The 19,803-nt window shown below is 46.8% G+C and overlaps 1 protein-coding gene across 4 annotated transcripts; it reads right to left on the reverse strand.

Moving 5' to 3' along the window:
- Positions 1–1,735: 1,735 nt before the first annotated feature.
- On the reverse strand, positions 1,736–19,726 carry CDA (cytidine deaminase). 4 transcript variants are annotated; one of them, XM_050931859.1, is made up of 5 exons: positions 19,683–19,726; positions 14,319–14,556; positions 8,591–8,702; positions 5,511–5,568; positions 1,736–3,455 (listed from the first exon to the last, which is right to left on the reverse strand). In XM_050931859.1, the coding sequence occupies exons 2-5, from the start codon at positions 14,512–14,514 to the stop codon at positions 3,342–3,344; spliced, it is 480 nt and encodes a 159-aa protein (XP_050787816.1). In that variant the 5' UTR covers positions 14,515–14,556; positions 19,683–19,726; the 3' UTR covers positions 1,736–3,341. The 4 variants fall into 4 exon arrangements, with proteins under 4 accessions (XP_050787816.1, XP_050787814.1, XP_050787815.1 ...); XM_050931857.1 differs by lacking the exon at positions 19,683–19,726 and adding an exon at positions 15,122–15,210; XM_050931858.1 differs by lacking the exon at positions 19,683–19,726 and adding an exon at positions 14,653–15,110.
- Between the last annotated feature and the right edge of the window lie 77 nt (positions 19,727–19,803).

Consider the following 19,803-nt stretch of genomic DNA (forward strand, 5'->3'; position numbering starts at 1 on the left):
CGTGTTACTCTGCGCACGGGCTGCGTGTGCTAGGCCTGATGTGCGTGCTCTGCATCAGGCTGGATAAAAATCAATGATTATAAAAAAATTAAGATTTTATTTACATAGGTTTTTTTCCCTCAAAAAGAATTTTATCAAAAAAACTGATCTATAGATAGTTTTAATTAAGATATATTATAGCTCACAGATATCATGGAATATGGATTATACATCCTCATTCTATAGTATGAGACAATATATTCATGTAATGTTTAAGAAAAGTTTTGTAAATGAGTTCTAATAGTTCATGGATTAGGGACCCAATTTTATGGGGTTCCAGAGGCTTCTGTATGGATTATTTAGGTTAATCGTTCTATCTACCTAGTGGGACTCAGTGCTCAGTCTAGAAGATACCATCAGAGACGCTTAGCTTTGCAGTTCTCAGACTGTGGATTTGTGTCTCCAGAGGTAACATGCTTGTTAACAGCAAAAATGTTTTTTAAATAAATAATATATAGAGGTGAGAAATAACAGACCTCAACTCTATTGTCCCTCTGCAAATTTGTGTACACGGAGTCAGTCCCTTACCTCTCTCTAAAAGTGCAAAGTTTCAAAAAGTTCAATGAACAGAAGAGTGTTGGGGGAAGAATAGATCTGGACAAGGAAAATAAGTCTGCAGATAAATGTGAGAAGCAAGGGACATATGCTTGTTTTGTTAAAATATTATATGTTTGCTGTTAAAGAAAAAAATCCAGAATACTTAACGTTATTGTTTTAGTTAAATAAAACAATGTAAATGTCTGTCTGGTGATGTTGTCTTCCTAATACAGCATGGCAAGAAAATCCTCCAAATATTAATGATTAACCTGTTGAATTGGAGATAGATTCACCTCCCAATGACTTCATAAATATCTGCTTCAATTAACTTTGGTAAATGAAATAACCAAACAATCATTCATTTCCTGATATAGCTGTAAAACAAATCTGAAAAGTTTTCAAAATAAATCACTGTTTTAAAATGTATAGTGTGTACCTTCTAAAAATGAAACCTACATCTATCGCTGAGTTGTGAAGAATATGTATTAAGATTATAAAATCAACAAGAATGCACTTTTATGTAGAAAACCATGATTAAATTGAGTCTTCCTGACTAGTGATTTAAATCAAATCCACCCTGCTCTGCATGTTGTGTGTGTTACTGTGCGTACAGGATGTGTACTGTGTTACTCTGGCTGGTAAGAGTTGTGCATGCTACATGTAGCTGTGTGTGTTGCTCTGGTTTTGGATTGTGTACTGGGCATGGTGTGGGTTGGCCTGGGTATTGAATGTGTACTCTGCATGCTCTGTGTTGCCCTTTTTGTGGATTGCAGACTCTGTCTGGTGTTTGTTGCCCTGTGTATGGACTGTGTATGCTTCACGCTGCCATGTGTTACTCTGCATATTCTGTGTTGCCCTGGGAAGAGTATGGATCTCTGCATGATGTGTGGTGCCCTGGGTATAGATTGTGTACTCTGTATGCTGTCGTTGCACCTGATATCACTGCTGTATACTCTCTTGTTGTGTTACACTGAGGGAGATACTGAATGTGTACTCTGTTACGTGCTACTCAGTGTTGTGTGTTACCTGAAGTATGACTGCATATGTAGCTTAAATGCTGTACAGTATTATTCTGTTTTACCTCTAAACTCCTAGAAACTAAAACCACATCGTTTTGTGTGGCTCTGTCCTGTAATAAAACAACACTTGGATGGAGCAGTAGAATTAGTGACTACATTTATTCTGTTTGGACATTTACAATAACATGTAAATAACCAACAGTGCTGCAGGATTAGAAAAATTAACTCATTTTTGTTCAATTCAGATCATTTCCTTGTGCCTAATGTAGCACAGTCATAACATCATATTACTCTGGAGACAGAACTGTTATAGTATTGTCCGGTTCTCACCACTACATTCCCTTTCCCATCCATTCTCTCAGAGAAAAAATAAATCAAGAAAAATCAGGGTAACAAAGAAGAGGATGTTCACAAAGTGTGGAAAATTAAGTGACAATAAACAGCATAATCTAAAATGCCCATTTTACTATAAAAGCAGCAAAGAATCCTGTAGCACCTTATAGACTAACAGACATTTTGGAGTATGAGGTTTCGTGGGTGAATACCCACTTTGTCAGATGCAAAGAAGAAGGTCCTCCTGGTAGACGTCACGGTGCCTTTCGAAAACCGGTCACCTGCCTTCCACAAGGGCCGAGCACAGAAGGAGTCGAAGTATGCCCCCCTTCAAAACATCTGTTAGTCTGTAAGGCACTACAGGATTCTTTGCTGCTTTTACAGATCCAGACTAACACGGCTACCCCTCTGATACATTTTACTATAGGCTGTTGCTTACTAATAACCTGCTTCATAGACGAACAAGAGAGTCTACTTTGGATTTATTAAACCTTTAGTTTCTCTTCTCTCTTATTTAGTTTTTCTTCTTATCTTTACAAATAACTACTTGACATTATGGAATTCCTGCATTTGTATGATTTATTGATCTGTGCAATTTTGATCAACAGTAGTGATGAGCCAGAATTAAAACTATGTGTTAAATTCTCCATCGGAACTTTCGAGGTTTGCATAAAATGAGATCTGGGGCCAAACCAGAACTCAGTGAATCTTTAATTTGGTTGTTCTCTAATCACTAGTAAATAAATGTACAGCATATAGCTTGAGGTAGGAAGATGTGGGGAAGAAGGTTCACTTGGCCCATTTGTTTGAATAATATGTTTCAGAATAATGTGGACCCTCTCTAGGATATTAGAACTTACATTCTGACCTTATATGAGACTCTTAGGCCAGATTCTGGTCTCAGTTAAACCAGTATAAAGCTGGAGTAACTGCATTAATATGAGCAATAATAATATTTAGCACTATAAAAGCATTTCTCACCCAAGCATCTCAAAGCACTTTGCGAAAAAGGTTAATGCATCATTATTCAGGTGAGGAAACTGAGGCACAGAGTGGTCATGTGACTAGTTTGATGAACTGGAGTTTTCCCATGCAAAATGTTTCGTTGACAAATTCCCAACCTGCTCTAATCATGACATCATACTGCCATGTCTGCTAAACCGAACTTGTGAACGTTTGGGATTGGCTGATTCACAATGAGGCAGATCTAGTTCTTGCCACCCCTTCTCCAGGCCTAGTATAAATGGAAATTATTTTCATTAGAGTTCCCTGAGGCTTACAGAAGTTAAATGACATTCCCTAGGAGACAAGAGTTGGGAAGTATCTGAAATAAATCTCGTCCTGCAGACAGAAAGCGTAAGATTGTCTGGAGGTTCTTTAGTGCCATTGCAGATCACATGCTCCACATACTCTTCAGAACTTCTTCAGATCTTCTGGTCCAAATGACAGGGGAAGGAGCTCTTGAAGAGTCTTGACTATATAGGTCCCATCTGGCTTTGTCATGTAAATGTCCCAGTCTCTATTGAACTAGAAAAAGAGTTTTAGAGAACTGTCTGTAGAGGTGTATTTGCAGAAAGTGGGAGGGTGAACACAGTTGAAGTAAATTCAGTTAAAATGAGCATTCTGTTAACTTTTTTTTACTGCAGCAGGCAGCTGGCTCATTGCCCGTTAGATTTTGCCATTGGTCTGTTCTGCACATTAACACTGGGCTTTATAGTATTAACACATTAGTAGGAAACTCTGAGCAACCTTTAAAAGCAGGGGTGGGCAAACTACGGCCCGGTGGCTGCATTTGGCCCTTCAGATGTTTTAATCTGGCCCTCGAGTTCCCACCAGAGAGCAGGGTCCAGGGCTTGCTCTGCTTTGGCACTTGCTTCACTCCGCGCTTGCTATGGCTCCATGCGGCTCCTGGAAGCTGTAGCATGTCCTTCCTCTGGCTCCTATGTGTAGGGGCAGCCAGGGGGCTCTGCACACTGCCCCCACCCCAAGTGCCATCCCTGCAGCTCCCATTGTCCAAGAACCATGGCCAATGGGAGCTGCAGAGGCAGCGCCTGCGGACAGGGCAGCACACCAAGCTGCTGGGCAGCACCTCCGCATAGGAGCCGGAAGCGGGGACATGCTGCTGCTTCCAGAAGCTGCTTGAGGTAAGCATCACCTGGAGCCTGCACCCCTGATCCCCTCCCACACCGTAACCCCCTGACCCATCCTTGATCCTCCTCTTGCACTCCAAGCCTCTTGGTCCCAGCCCGGAGCCCCCTCCCACACCCTGAACTCATTTCTGGCCCCACCCCAGAGCCTGCACCCCCAGCCGGAGCCTTCACCCCCTCCTGCACCTCAACTCCCAATTTTGTGGGCATTCATGGCCAACAATACAATTTTCATACCCAGATCTGACCAAAAAGTTTGCCCACCCCTGTTTTAAATCATCTACCAATTTCTAGATTAAAGCTTGATGCTTCATTTCTTAGACATCCAAAACTGGCTTTAACCTCCAAAGGAAATTTCAGATGCATAAAGTACACGGGATCAGGCCCCCGGGGAACTTTACCTTTGAAATAATGCTGCTTATCCATGTAGGGAATCTGCCATCAGTTAAACATTAGCCTTTAAAGTAATGCTGAAAACGTTAAATGCAGCTTAGAGAGCCGCTTTGGTGCTATGCCTGTTTGCTGCACATGAAGAAAATGAACCCGGTGGAGCTCCTAAGATCCTTGTGTTTCAAAATACTATAGCATTCTACAGTAATGGTCCTAAGTGCTGCAGGCTGAATCTTGAGCAGACTTCTGCAGATGGGCAGGGCCCAAATGCAGTGGAAATGTTGCATCCTTGCTGCATTTGCAGACTACGTAACACAGGGAGCCCCCATGTTGAACTCTGAAACGCTCCTGCATCCCTGCAGTCTACATGGCCTCAACCAGATGCTTTGGTGGCATGGCTAATAGATTTCTGCAGAGCACCAGACCCTGTGCTCCAGGGGAGCACCAGTCCTTAGCTGATACTTCCTCCCAGTATCCATAAGCTGAGTGCCTAGAAAACCCCAAAGTATATGCTGGACCAAGGATTCCTTTCCTCAGCTCTTCTGTTTCAGTGCATTTTTCCCTGACCGGAGCCCTTGCACTCAAGCATGGCTCCCTTTTCATGCTTTGCCCCTGTAGTAATACTATTGAGAGCTGTAGGGGCAAATATGGCTTGAGCATAAGCTGCACTGTAGCCACACCTACTTACACCAGAGCTGAACTTTCCTTCTGTTTCTGCCCTTGAAAACACACTGCGGTCAGCATTCTAGGGATTTATATTGTTTCCAAACTTGGAAGCCCTTGTTTACGGACCCGAGTTTCCTTCTCCTTTTGTCATTCTCGACATTCAAAACCTTCCCAGCATGGTGCTGTGGGGTGCAGGAAGTGGGACGCTCACAATTTGGCACATTTCAGAATGCTTCCTTACTCGGCAACTTTTTGAGCTGTGTCCCCTGACATTTCAGAGTGGGGTCTGAACAAAAACCAGTGTTCTCAGCCAGGCAGGTGGGTGGGAATTAAAGCAGTTTAGTTTCAGCTGTTGAAAAAGAAAGCAAAAGTTGTTTACCTCTCTCATTACTTGTCTGCAGGCCCCACAGGGCACGATGAAGTCCTCTTCAGTGTTGCTATCGAAGGAGAATAGAATGCAGAGGTCAGTGTAGCTCATGATGAAAAATTATTATACAGTTAATGCATCCGATAAATAATGTTAATGCATCAAACAACAAATGGTAGTTAGTAAATAGCACTTTGATTGTTCTTTCTACTCATAAATCCCAACGTGTTTTGGAAAGGAGGGTAAAAATCATTGTCCCTATGTGACGGATGGGAAAACTGAGGAAAGGAGAGGTGAAGTGACTTGCCCAACATCTCCCAGGGAGGTAGCTGTGACCGATATTGCAGCCCCATACAATATCATTGGGGACCAGATTGTATTAAATCTATGAATGGTTTGTGTATGATTGTGTTCTACTCCATGGGGGAGGGCTATCGCAGCACCTACAGGAACTGAAGACCGTGTGTGGAGGGGGTGGATTAAGGCAGTCACTCTCTAGAAGTTCTTTAACATCAGTGAGGTACCACCCCCTGGCGTGGGTTGCACATACTGGTTCACGCTGAGTTTTCCAGAGATTGGCAGACAAAGAAAAGACTTTTTGGTATAAAGAGGTGAGCTTGAACTGACACAGCGCTTGCCTTCTGATCCAGCAAATATACAGGACTAAAGGGGGCCCCACCCAGGCGGAAGGGTTGGAAATACTTGGGCCTGCTAGGGTCTCATAGGATTGATGGGGGTGACTCCTGTTATATTTGGTGTGTGTTTAAATCTAATCAATGTTTTTAAGGTTCCTCTGTGGTGTTTTTACCTTAAGAATAAATGTGCTCACTCTGTCAGGCATTCTCTCCAGCCCTCAAATCATTTTCGTGGCTCTTTCCTGCACCCTCTCCAATTTTTCAACATCGTTTTTAAAATGTGGGCACCAGAACTGTCCAGTATTGGTCTCACCAATGGCGTGTTCAGATAAATTCCCCTCCCTCCTCCCACTCACTACTCCCCGGGTTATACATCCAAGGGTGGCATTGGCTCTGTTTGCCACAGCTTCACACTGGGAGCTCATGTTGAGTTGCTTGTCCTTTTCAGAGTCACTGCTTTCCAGGATACAGGCCCCCATTCTATGGGTATGGCCTGTATTCCTTCTTCCCAGATGTAAAACTTGACATCTGGTGATATTAAAATGCACTGAAAGCAGCTTGCATACCACTTTGTGTGTAAGGCGTCTTTCAATGACTGATCATTCACTCAAACTTGCTAATCCTGGCGCTGGGTTCTGGAGACCTGCTTTGTTTTGGGATTACTCTGCAGCTACTATTGCAGTCTATAATCCTAGTGCCTTTCTCTCCAAGGTGGGAAAAGGATCACAGGATCCACATGGCGGTGGGTCTTCTGACCCTTCCCACCTCCCCAAGTCCATCATCCAACCTCCACTACACAACAGCACAGGGAGTTGGGAGGGTCTATGGAGCTGGGCTCCACATTGCACAGGGTTCAGATCCTGGGAAGATTACAAGGCTGGGAAAATCCACTCCAGGCCTTTATTGCAGTAAATCCCCACAGATTTGTGAGTTTGGAGGGTTGAGGGTGGGAGGGTTGATGCCACATGGGCAGCAACTTTGTCCCTGGCCATGACCCTATCATGTCTTCCCAAAGCTCACAGAGGTTTCCATGGAAAGGGGGGATGTTGCTCATCTCATCCTCTTCTGTGTACTTTGGCCATTCTGTGCTGGTATTTACTCAGTTTTCATCCCTTACTGGGAGACCCCATAGGGAAGGCACTGGCCCATCAGTTTGGACTTTACTAGGATTCTGACAACTGTGTATCTATCTCCAAGTACTTGAAAGGTGTTAAGATCAAGGAAGGCATGAGAATCATTTGGGGGGGGGAAGGGGGACATAAGATGGTATCACTAGGAGTAATGGGGTGAAGTGAAAGAATGGTGCATTTCAAATGAATATCAGGATCAGCTTTCTAACCACAAAGTCTGTTAGGATGTGAAATGCCATCCTGAGGGAGGTATTGGAAAGCATTTAAAAACAAGCCTAGACGAGGCACTCAGGAGTACCTTGTAGCTAACCCTGCATGGGATGGACTACAGGACCACATAGCTTTTCCTCCTTTCCAGTGTTGATGATCATTGTGTGTAGACAAAGGATCTGCTCCTTAGCAAGCACCAGGTTAATATAAATATAGAAACCTGCTCATTATCCCTAGAAATATTCATGAACATTTGAAAGGAGCGACTAAAACAAAGAGAGGATGTCGGGTGATTGTTAAAATTCAAACCTACAATTTCTCTCTCTTCATTATCCCTTTTTATGAATGTGGCCCCTTTGTTCTGAATAAAATTAATTCCTTGGCTCTGGTTACTGACATGGATTATTCCCAAGTAGTATAATTTGACATCGCTTCTGCTTTTAGTCCATTAGGACAAAATGTTCTCAACAACTCCTCACTTGCTCTGTATCAAACCAATAATTAGGAGCCTATAGACACATCCCGGAACAGAAGCTTACAGTAAGGACCATCTAAATAGAAGCCTCCAGTTTTAGGTGACCAATTTAAAAGTCTCAGCAAGGTTTCCAGGATGGCTGCATTCAATCTTTAGTTAAAGGCCCACAGCTGATTTCTGCATCTCCTTTAGGTGCTCACTTTGGGCCTGGATTGTGCAAAACTGGACCCCTGTGCCATGCTGAGTTTGTGAGGTCCTGCACAGATCAGTTTGCGGGATCAGGGTCCCTAAATGGTCCTACTCACTTCTGTGAGGTTATTTGCATGAGTAATGGCTGACAGGACCCGAACCTCAGTCTTAAGAGTGGTTGCAGTGTAGTTTAATGATAATCTCGCAAAACAAAACTCGCTAATCACATTTTTCTCTCAGTCTTCAAAGTTGATGCTGCAAAAATTAGGTAAAAGAGAGAGCTCATTTTGAAAGGATGGCCATTGCCTCTTGCCACCACCCAGAACTGTACGGTCCTGTGTGTTTGAACTGCAGGAAGCAGAGAATTAGAGGAACAAAAGTGTTGCATAGTTTTCCAGTCCAAGCACATTTTGAAATGATTCAAAAGGGATATGATTCATAGCTCTCACTTACCTAGCAATGGCCATGGCTCTGAAATTCACGTACCCTTCTGACACGGCTTTCTGAATGGCGGTGCGTTCAGCACATATCCCCAGGGGGTAGCAGGCATTTTCTACATTGCAGCCTAAAGGAAATAAAGAGCACCTTGTTATTTGTCTGACAATAAATACAATCGCACCAACTGATGCGGTGCCCTTCATCCAGGAGTGCTCTGCAAGGTCATAGACAGGAATCACTGCAGCCAACACTGGGGTGGAGCACACACAGCAATGTGAGAGGAAGTGGAGAGCATGGTGTCCAGCTGAAATTGCAGATGGGATTTAGGGAGGCAGAATTATTCACACTGCAAAACAGCCAGAATCCTATGGGCTGAACCGCTTAATTATGCCCAACTGCAAGAGCGCTGTATATCCATATACATGCAAAGACAGAGTTAAGGGATACAGGGCCAGTAGACGGCCCTCAAAAATATGTAGTAGAATCTCTGAATTTTGTAGGACCAATAAGACTTTTTGTAGCACCCTGCAAATGGCTTCTTTTGTGCAGCTTTTTACATTAGTTCTTAACATGCACTAGCATAACATAAATCAATATTAAAAATAAGGAATAATTAATGACATGGGACCTTTTAAGGCTATAGGCCAAATTCAGCATTGTTGTTAGCTGGCAGAACTCCACTGAAGTCAGTGGAGTCATGCTCTTTAAGCTTGCAGCGGATTTTGACCTTCAGAAGTCAGTCCTTCCGGCACTGGAGTACCGCTACCACCACGTTCACTGGCATCTTTCCTGTAACTTGATACCACGTGATACCACGTCCTTCCACTCATTCAGATGAGCTCTTTCATTGCGGGTCACTTCCATGATTTCCGAGAACATTTCGTCTCGCGTCTTCTTTTTCCTCCGCCTTATCTGAGATAGCCTTCGGGATGGAGTAGGGAGACTTGAAAAATGTGCAGCTGCATGAGGGAGGGAAAAAAGGGAGAGGAGTATTTAAAAAGATGCATTTTACAGAACAATGGTTATACCACAGTGAACAACACTATTCACCTTACATAGCACATGTGATTTCACTACAAGGTCGCATTTTGCATCTTAATATTGAGTGCCTGCGGCTCTGGTGTTACAGATCTCACAGACACAGGCCCAGGCATCAGAATTCAGCTTGTATGCGGCCATGGTAAGCCATTGTCTTTCGGCTTCTGCAGCCTTCATAAACACAGTGCCCTCCTTTCCCAAAAACCAAGCAAATCCCGTTCAGTGATGCTTCTTTCCTGTTAACATACAGCAGCAGAAGCCACTCCCCCTCCAATTCTGTGGGATGATCTCTTTACCGTTCCCCCCACTATATGGCTGGTATCAGGGAAGATCCCTGATAGCCAAACGCGAAAAAGCTCAGCGCTATTTCCCTCCCCTCGCTTGGCTACGTGCAAGGAAGGATTTCTTTTAAGCAACAGGCAAACAGCCCAGTAGGAATGGCCATCTCTGTCCCCTTACTTAAATTCCTGAATTTCAACCAGGTTACCATGAACGATATCACTCTGCTGAGGATAACACAGAGAGATAAAGAACAGATGTTTCTTGAATGCCAGCAATCACCAGGAACATATGCAGCTATGCTTTGTCATGCAATGATACCCGATTACTTGCTACATGCATGGTGTGGTAAAGTGTCCTACCATGGTGGACAGAACAAGGCTGCCTTGCCCAGAAACCTTCTGCAAAGGCTTTTGGAGTACCTCCAGAAGCGCTTCATGGAGATGTCCCTGGAGGATTTCCGCTCCATCCCCAGACATATTAATAAACTTTTCCAGTAACTTTACTGGCTGCGAATGCATCCCAAGCCCTCATGGCAAATCAATCATTAAAAAATGCTTGCTTTTAAACCATGTTTTATATTTACAAAGGTACACTCACCAGAGGTCGCTTCCATGGCTTCACTGTCTGGGCTAGTGGCTTGGGAGGGCTGGGAGGGTAATTCCGTCTGGGTCACAGAAAGCTCCTGGCTGTTGGGGCTAATGGAGTGCTGTGTGCTCGCTGCAAGGTCATCCTCCTCTTCCTCACCTTCCCCCTCCGCAGAATCCTCAGCCATGGTTGAGATTACAACCCCCACCTCAGAATCCACGGACAGGGGTGGGGTAGTGGTGGCGCAGCTCCCTAAAATTGCATGCAGCTCAGCGTAGAAGCGGCATGTTTTCGGCCCTGACCCGGACCTTCCGTTTGCTTCTTTGGTTTTCTGGTAGGCTTGTCTGAGCTCCTTAACTTTCACTCTGCACTGCACTGAATCCCTGGTGTGGCCTTTTTCCATCATACCCTTGGAAATTTTTTCAAATATTTTCTCATTTCGTCTTTTGGAACGGAGTTTTGTTAGCACTGAATCCTCTCCCCATATAGTGATCAGATCCAGTACCTCCCGTGCGGTCCATGCTGGAGCTCTTTTTCTATTCTCAGGAGACTGCATTGCTACCTGTGCTGATGAGCTCTGTGTGGTCACCTGTGCTGATCAGAGCTCCACGCTGGCCAAACAGGAAATGAAATTCAAAAGTTCGCAGGACTTTTCCTGTCTACCTGGCCAGTGCATCCGAGTTCAGATTGCTGTCCAGAGCGGTCACAGTGGTGCACTGTGGGATACCGCCCGGAGGCCAATACCGTCGATTTGCGGCCACACTAACCCTAATCCGATATGGTAATAACGATTTTAGCGCTACTCCTCTCGTCGGGGAGGAGTACAGAAACCGATTTAAAGAGCCCTTTATATCAATATAAAGGGCCTCGTAGCGTGGATGGGTGCGGCGTTAAATTGGTTTAACGCTGCTAAAATCGGTTTAAATGTGTAGTGTAGACCAGGCCACAGAGGAAACCGAGCCCAGGTTTAGTCAGCGTCACAGAGGAGCTGTGGGCTCTCCCAGCTCTGAGTTGTTTTGCAGCAAAGATCTGAATGCCATCCAGGAGATCAGACAGCCGCCTCTTGTTGCTCAGCAAGGGAGAGCAATATGGCACAGGCAGGCAGAGCAGAATGCCATAATCAATGCAATCTGCTCTGCCTTCCCGAGATATGCAAATTTGCCAACCTCAACCTTTCAAGAATCCTTGTGATTATTTGCATTGCAATAGCACTTAGGAGCCCCAGTTACAGGCCAGGACCCCACTGTGACGGTGCCCCTCATAAGGCTTTATGGAATATGCTCATGAATGTATATATGACATAACTAGAATATGTTTTATGCTACGTGTGCCATGTAACATCTATGTAAAGGTTATGATCCACTGAATACATCGCTCCTATTTGTAGGTATGTGTCATTTTTGTGCTTGAAATTAGGACTATTGACTGTCTACTTGCTTGATAGCCTTAGTAAAGCATTTGGCCAGCAGATTAAGTGCCCAGTCAAGAACCACTTAAGCCAACAATGACCTTGGAGACATCAATCCACATCAGAGATTTCCCAGGAATGTGGCTTGGCTGGTAAAAACTGAGTCATGCATGGACATGTGACTTGCCCATGTGACTCCAAAACTCTATCTTGGAGCTGGACTCTGCATAGGAGTAAGGAGGGGGTCTCCACTCACAAGGGAAAGTCTACTTAAACCCCTCGGAGACCCCTCCATTTTGTCTTCAGCTGGCTAAAGGGGTAGCCTCTCCACGGCCCAGGATACCTGAAAGAAACTGGAACAAAGGACAGTAACTACAGGGGGTATGAGTGATCGCTGGACCCAGACTAGCAGGAGACTAGTCTGTAAAAGGAAGCTTACTGCAATTAGTGAGGTTCTATTTGTATTCAGTTTCTTAGACATAGACTTGCATGTTCTATTTTATTTTACTTGGTAATTCACTTTGTTCTGTGTGTTACTACTTGGAACCACTTAAATCCTACTTTCTGTATTTAATAAAATCACTTTTTACTTATTAATTAACCCAGAGTATGTATTAATACCTGGGTGGGCAAACAGCTGTGCATATCTCTCTATCAGTGTTATAGAGGGTGAACAATTTATGAGTTTACCCTATATAAGCCTTATAAAGGGTAAAACAGATTTATTTGGGGTTTAGACCCCATTGGGAATTGGGCATCTGAGTGTTAAAGACAGGAACAGTTCTGTAAGCTGCTTTCAGTTAAGTCTGCAGCTTTGGGGCACATAATTCAGACCTTGGGTCTGTGCTGGAGCAGACCAGCGTGTCTGGCTCAACAAGACAGGGTTCTGAAGTCCCAAGCTGGCAGGGAAAGCAGGGGCAGATGTAGTCTTGGCACATCAGTTGGCAGTTCCCAAGGGGATTTCTGAGATCCAATCCGTCACACCCATCCCACTAAGTGCTATACAAACACAGAATGAAAAGGTGGTTCCTTCCTGAAAGATTACATTCCATCAGACAAGAAATGGGTGGATATTGACAGATGGGGTAGTACTGGGAAACACAGGCAAAAATAATGGGTCAGGCTCCCCCAGATTGGCTTGAAAATCATAAGATTCTAGCAGTAGCAGATATGGGGTCATTTTCTTTGCTTTCTTTGTTTTTGAGGCTTGGGGGACCACTTTTTCCAAAATCTTTTGTCTGCAGCCATGAAGGCTAGAAACTTACTATCACAAAAAAGAAAGCTGAGATTCTCTCATGTCTGGAGGAGCTGGGCTGTTGGAAACATCATGAAACTTACTTGTGGCACCTTACAGATTAACAAATTTATCTGGGCATGCTCGGGGGTTGCAGGTGCAAATAAATTTGTTAGTCTCTAAGGTGCCACAAGGACTCCTTGTTCTTTTTGCTGGTACAGATCAACACGGCTACCACTCTGAAACCTGTCATCATGAGACTTTGTAATAGAATCCCAAGGGCTGGCAACACTGGTGGGTACGCTGTCATTTTCATAGCTGTGGCCCCAGGTGGGGGCACAAACAAGATGGAAGCAAGGGGTTTTACGGTTTAGTTTCCTCTTGCTATTCCAGGGCTGGAGGAGGAAGGCAGGCCATTGACAGAGAACGGAACCAGAGACAGATTATAAATTGTGACCCAGTTTGGAAAGGACGACCCAAATCCAAGCCACCTTACAGCCAAGTGAGGCCAGTGCCACATCTCGTGGAAGCAAAGGATGACAACATGAAGAATACAGGGCAAGTTTCCTGCACAACGTTTTGCTCATGGCACAAACCATATGTTGCTATCAAACAGTCTCTGCCTTTTCAGGGAGCCCTGACTCCAGTGCCTCTACTTCTTCAGAGACATTCTCCTGTGTGGATGTGAGCTGCCTATGCCTCTTTGGAGACACCTGGATCTCTGGAAGTGCATCTGAGGAAGTGGGTATTCACCCACGAAAGCTCATGCTCCAAAACGTCTGTTAGTCTATAAGGTGCCACAGGATTCTTTGCTGCTTTTACAGATCCAGACTAACACGGCTACCCTCTGATACTGGATCTCTGGGAGGACGTAGGGCCCAGCCAGGGCCGGAGCAACCCATTAGGTGACCTAGGCGGTTGCCTAGGGTGGTAGCATGTGGGGGGTGGCATTTCGGGTCCTTTGGGGTGGAGAGCTGCCACACGGCTCCCCGGGTCTGGGGGAGCTGCCGTGGATGGGGGGGCACAGGGCAGAAGGGGGTGGGGAGCTGCTGCGGGGCGGGGCGCCTTAGGGCGGGGGGGGGAGCTGCCACAGGGCTTGCAGGTGCCTAGGGCACGAAACATCCTTGCACCCACCCTGGGCCCAGCTCTTCAGGAGCTGAAGTGTTACCGTTTGCGGGAGCGCTGTCCTTACTTACCAGAGAAGATCTTCCCATCACATGTCAGTAGTGCCGCTCCCACCGGGAAGCGACTGTATGGACAGTAAGCAGATTTCTTAGCTTCCTTGCAGACCTGCAACAGGAGTTGAATTTGCTCATGTCCCACGGGAGAGGCTGTTGAATTGGTGATGTTTGGATGATCCCCCGTGGAACAGTCGTACTGCACCTGGGCCATGGTTACACTCACGGGTATCTGCAGGACTTCTCTTCTTTGTAACTGCAGCAAGTGAGGGGAAAAAACAGATGTGAGCAAGAGGAAATGCCAGTCTCCACTCCTGAAGACAGTGTGTGTGAGAGATATAGACTGACTCACAGTGTATATGTGGTGGACGTGTCTCTGAGTGCCAGTGAGTGGAGGATTTGCGTGTGTCTTCCTGGTCAGCGTATGTGTTGCAATTCAGTTCTCTCACGCTCATCCTCTGCCAGTGGCTCTGTGATTTTCCTGTGTTATGTATTCCTCTAGCTCAGGAATCTAACGGTCAGCTCAAAGTGCGAGTGAGCGTTCCCAGACCTGGCTGCATTCTCCCTGAGAGTGTGTAGGACAGGGTGGATTCATGGGCAGCCTGTGAGGCCACGTGCTGTACGTTTTCACCAGTATCTCTGCACTGGTGTGCACGCTGTCTCCATGAGATGCGTCCAGAGCAATTCAGTGCACCTGATCTCTCTTTCTCTTCAGCCTCTCCTCTCTCTGCAATGGAGCTGGCCTTCTCCACCCTGGACAGTCTGTCTCCCCACTACCGTACCTCTGTGGGAGCAAGCTGGGGCTGAGGATGAGCATGTACCTTTGGTAGGACACTCTGCTTGAAAAGGAGCTTTCAGGGAAGCAGCCCTCCCATGACAATGCAGCAACAAAGAAGCAACAGGCTCCAGCTTGGAGGGCTCTGCATTCATCCTCACAGCGACAGGCTTCCCACATGATTGGCTAAAGCCTGCAATGCCCTGACCACCTGGCTCTGATTGGCTCTGCATTAGCAAAAGCAGCTTCCACCCTCTGTGGTCGGAGCTGATTCTCAAAGTGCCCTTCGGCTGGTGGAACCGCTGGAGAGCTGTCAGCAAGCGCCACCCACTTTCTGCCCAGCTCTGCAGCCTCCCTGTCCTTTCAGTGCATCAGGCTGGGGCATTTTGCCAGAAGGTGGCTTGGCATTGGGAAGAAATTCAGGAGGTGCAGAGGAAAATCTGCAAGGAAATACCAGAACTACAGAAACAACACCGAGGAGTCCTTGTGGCACCTTAGAGACAAACAAATTGATTTGGGCATAAACTTTCATGGGTCGTAACCCACTTTGTTAGTCTCTAAGGTGCCACAAGGACTCCTCGTTGTTTTTGCTGATACAGACTAACATGGCTACTCCTCTGAAACAGGACTACAGACACTCAGAGACAAACTTGAGCTGATGGTGAGAGCTAGGTAGGCCAGGGGCGCTGGAACAATTTTTATAGTGGGGATGCTGAGAGCCTTTGAACCAAACTGTAAACCCTGTATATAACGGAAACCACTTCAAGCCAGAGGGTGCAGCAGCACCCCTAGTTTGAGCACCTATGAAGACTTGGAAGGATTTACATTTTTATCAGAAAATGTCAATTTCACCATAAACACACAAACCAATGAAATACTATTTCCATCACTAAATCCTCTAAAATGTACAAATAGGCAAAAAGTAAGAAAAATGCTGCTTGAGAACTTATTAGGGTTTGAATTCAGGATATTTACTTTGTATATTTTGATAGGTGAGGTTGTCAGATTGTGTCTAACGGTTATAAAGGTTTGACTTTTTTAATCTTGGTGTCTGCTGTCATTAAATAATTAATATCTGGCACCACCACCCCCACCCATAATTTGCCACCACTGTGAAAATTTAAATGGAAAAAAATGCTTAAAAATAAATTGATATTATCCATCGAAATTATAAAAAAATAAATATCGAATTCTGTCAAGTCTAGAGATAGGGCAAGTTTGCCAAGTGTTTGGTACCCAAACTGAGGCAAGGTTTTCAAGAGTGCTCAGGACCCAGCATGTACCTCCTGGGCAGTGAGAGGGAGGGGACAACAAAGTATCGGCCTCTCCTCCTCCCTCCTTGTTGCTCCTGGACGTGGCACCCTGCACCGCCTCTGGAGAGAGGTGGGGCACAACGCTGCAGGAGCAAGGCGAGTTCTTGACCCACATTGCTGGGACAGAGTTTGGGCTACAGTCTCCAGTGGTGGGACTTCAGGATCCTGGCTGCACAGCCCTGGGCTCCAACCACAGGGCAGCAGGTACTGACCCACCTTGCTCTGGCCACGTGGCCCTGGCCTTCAGCTGCGGGGCTTCAGACTCCAGCCCTTGTTTCCGGCTGCGTGGCAGCAGGTGCTGGCTCCTGGCTCCAGTCCTGGGCTCCAGCCACACAGCGGCAGGTACTGGCTACAAGAGCTGACCCCAACCCCGGTCACAGGGCAGTGGGCTCCAAGCATGGGGCTCTGGCCACAGAGCAGAAGGTGCTGACCTCTGGCTCCAGCCAAGGAGCTTAGTCGGCCTCTGGTCCCCAGTTCTGGCCATGCAGTGGCAGGCACCAACCCACTGCTCTGGCCATGCAGCCCCAGACCCTGGTGCTGATCCCCAGCTGCCCAGCAGCAGGCGCCGACCCACAGCTCTGTTCCCGGGCTCTGGCCATGCGGTGGTGGGAGCTGGCCCTGGATGCCAACCCCTGGCCACGTAGCAGTGAGCACTGACTCCAGCCATGCTGTGGCGGGCGCTGACTCCTGACTCCAGCCATGCACTCCTGGGCTCCAGCCCTGGCCGCATGGCAGCAGCCACTTGGCTCTGGCCACCCACCCCCGTCACCCCTGTGTCCATCCAGGACCCCGCTGCCTCCCACAGCCCTATATCCAAAGCATCATCCCCCCCAGGACCCTGCTGCCTGCTTGGCCTCTCATCCATCCCCCCAACATTGTCCCAGGCCCCCACTGCCTCCCCCGGTCCCACATCCATCCCTCTATCCCCTCTGGCCCCTGCTACCTCTCTCCCTTCGGCCCCCACATCCAGGGCTTAATGGGTCCTGGGGTTTGCTGAGAAAAATAATATTAACAAACATGGAGGTATCACTTTTCACAGCAGACTTGCTATCTGTGAAAGTGATACTTGTATGTTTGTTAATAGAACTTTTCATAGCCTCCCAGGTAGCTACTAAGTGTGCTGTGATATTAACAAACATACAAATATCATTTCTCATAGCAAGCCCCAGGACCCATTAAGCCCTGGATATGTGTGTGTAGAGGAGGGTGCGGGGTGTGTGTGTGTGTGAAGTGGAAGTCAGCATTATTTTTGTTACTGAATTTGCCAAAAAACCCTACAAATATACATGACAATGTTTTGGATGTGCCTCTGTGCATATTTAATTGTCCTTCCTAAAGTTAATTAAGAATTTTAAGAAAAAAGTGTCTGTGCAGCCACCAATGAGAGTTGGTGGCCAGACTCTGAGGCCACCAAAAAATTTGTTGTGAGAACCCCTACTCTAGGCCTTCAAAGTAGACTGGATAAAGCACTGAAAAAGAGACTGCATCTTGCATTCGCCGATGTGGGGTAGAGGTTCACAGGTGCTGCTAGCCAGAGCTGAGGGCCAAGAGCCAGTCGGAATTCAGTGGAGCTCAGGCAATGAAATCAGCTGTTTTTGCCAAAACTCCGCACCCATAAATTGGCTATCAGCTTATGGGTGTAGTTTTTTGGTAAAAACTGCAGTGCTCAGCCAGGCATGCCCTGAAAGAGGCTATGGTTAAATATTTCTGTAACCTTAAAGGACTCCCTCCCACAGACCTGACCTTGGTTTCTTCTCCCTTGAATGAATAACCCTGGGGGCAGGGGCTCTACCCAGGCCCCTATGAACAAGCATGGCAGCATTTGATGTCCCATTGTGCTCGCTGCTCTGATGTAAGTGGCTAGACAGGGTGCATAGAGGGTGAAGGGAAGGGGAATAATTTGGCTGCTTGGGAGGCAGCGTGGGAAGGTCAGGTCATCGGACTGGGATGAACCTCAGGCTGGGGAATTTTCTGTGTATTTTGTGGTTATAAACACTAACCCTGGAGGAAGACACCTTGCTGACTGCAGCTGTTTTCCTGCTGAATCATTCTGCCAGCTTACACTGTGCATGAGGAGACAACTCTCTCTCACTAGACTGTCCCTCAGCTAGGCCATCCCAGTGATTTACAGGCAAAGTTGAAGATCTAAAATACAAATACAGGGGCTGCTGTACTGATCGTGTTCTTCCAGCTGCTATTTATTCAGTTAAAAATGACTCCCCAGCCTCTCCATTAAAGCTAGGGAGACTTTTGATTCAGGATGATCAATGCCCTTGTTTTCTCTGAAAGGTTCGGCAGAGAGCAGGCAGTCATTCTGTTCCTGCTTGGCATTTCACTGGATGGTTACTTCTAATGATTGCATTTTGCCCAGGTTCAACCCAGGAAAGGCAAGTTAGCTTGAAAATGCAGCTTTAACAAGTTATTGCTGTTGCTATGATCCATCGTATTGCAGGGCTGCATACCAGCTGGGATCAGAGCCCTCTTGGTGCTAGGTGCTGCACAAACTCCAACCCAATTTTTCACTGAAAAGGGGTTAGATCAGGGGTGGGAAAAATACGGCCTGGGAGCCACTTCCGGCTCTCCAAACACTTTAATCCAGCCCTCAAGCTCCCGCCGGGGAGTGGGGTCAAAGGTTTGCCCCACTCCGCATGACTCCCAGAAGCAGCGGCACATCCCCTGTCCGGCTCCTATGCATAAGGGCAGCCAGGGGGCTCTGCACACTGCCCCCACCCCAAGTGCCACCCCTACAGCTCCCATTGTCCAGGAACCACAGCCAATGGGAGCTGCAGGGGTGGCGCTTGTGGATGGGGCAGCACACAGAGCCTCCTGGCCAAGTCTCCATGTAGGAGCTGGAGGGGAGACATGCTGCTGCTTCTGGGAGCTGTTTGAGGTAAGCACCCCCCAGAGCCTGCACCCTGATCCCCTCCCATGCTGCAACCCCTGCCCCAGCCCTGATCCCCTTCCCACCCGCTGAACCCCTCGCTCCCAGCCTGGAGCATCCTCCTGCACCCCCAACCCCTCATCCCCAGCCCCACTGCAGAGCTGGCACCCTGAGCTCTCACCCCCCCCGACACACCTCAACCTCCAACTTCATGGGCCGCCATATATTTTCCATATCCAGATGTGGCCCTCGGGCCAAAACATTTGCCCACCTCTGGGTTAGATGGAAAATTTTCGACCAGCCCTATAAGAAAACACTTTCTGCCCTTAGAAATGTACCATGTAACTAGACAAGAGAGAGAAAAGGTGGTGGTGGGAGGGGGAAACCTCGAACAGAGGGTGGACGTGACTTACTCAAGGTCATGCAGCAAGGCGGAAGCACACCAAGATTAGCAGCCTGGCTCCCAGCGTAGTGCTGTACCCAGGGGAGAACATTGCACCTTCGGAGACAGAGGTTCGGTTTTAGGTGAAAAAA

The sequence above is a fragment of the Gopherus flavomarginatus genome, chromosome 21 (assembly GCF_025201925.1).
Source record: "Gopherus flavomarginatus isolate rGopFla2 chromosome 21, rGopFla2.mat.asm, whole genome shotgun sequence".
In the NCBI taxonomy this organism is placed as follows: domain Eukaryota; kingdom Metazoa; phylum Chordata; order Testudines; family Testudinidae; genus Gopherus; species Gopherus flavomarginatus.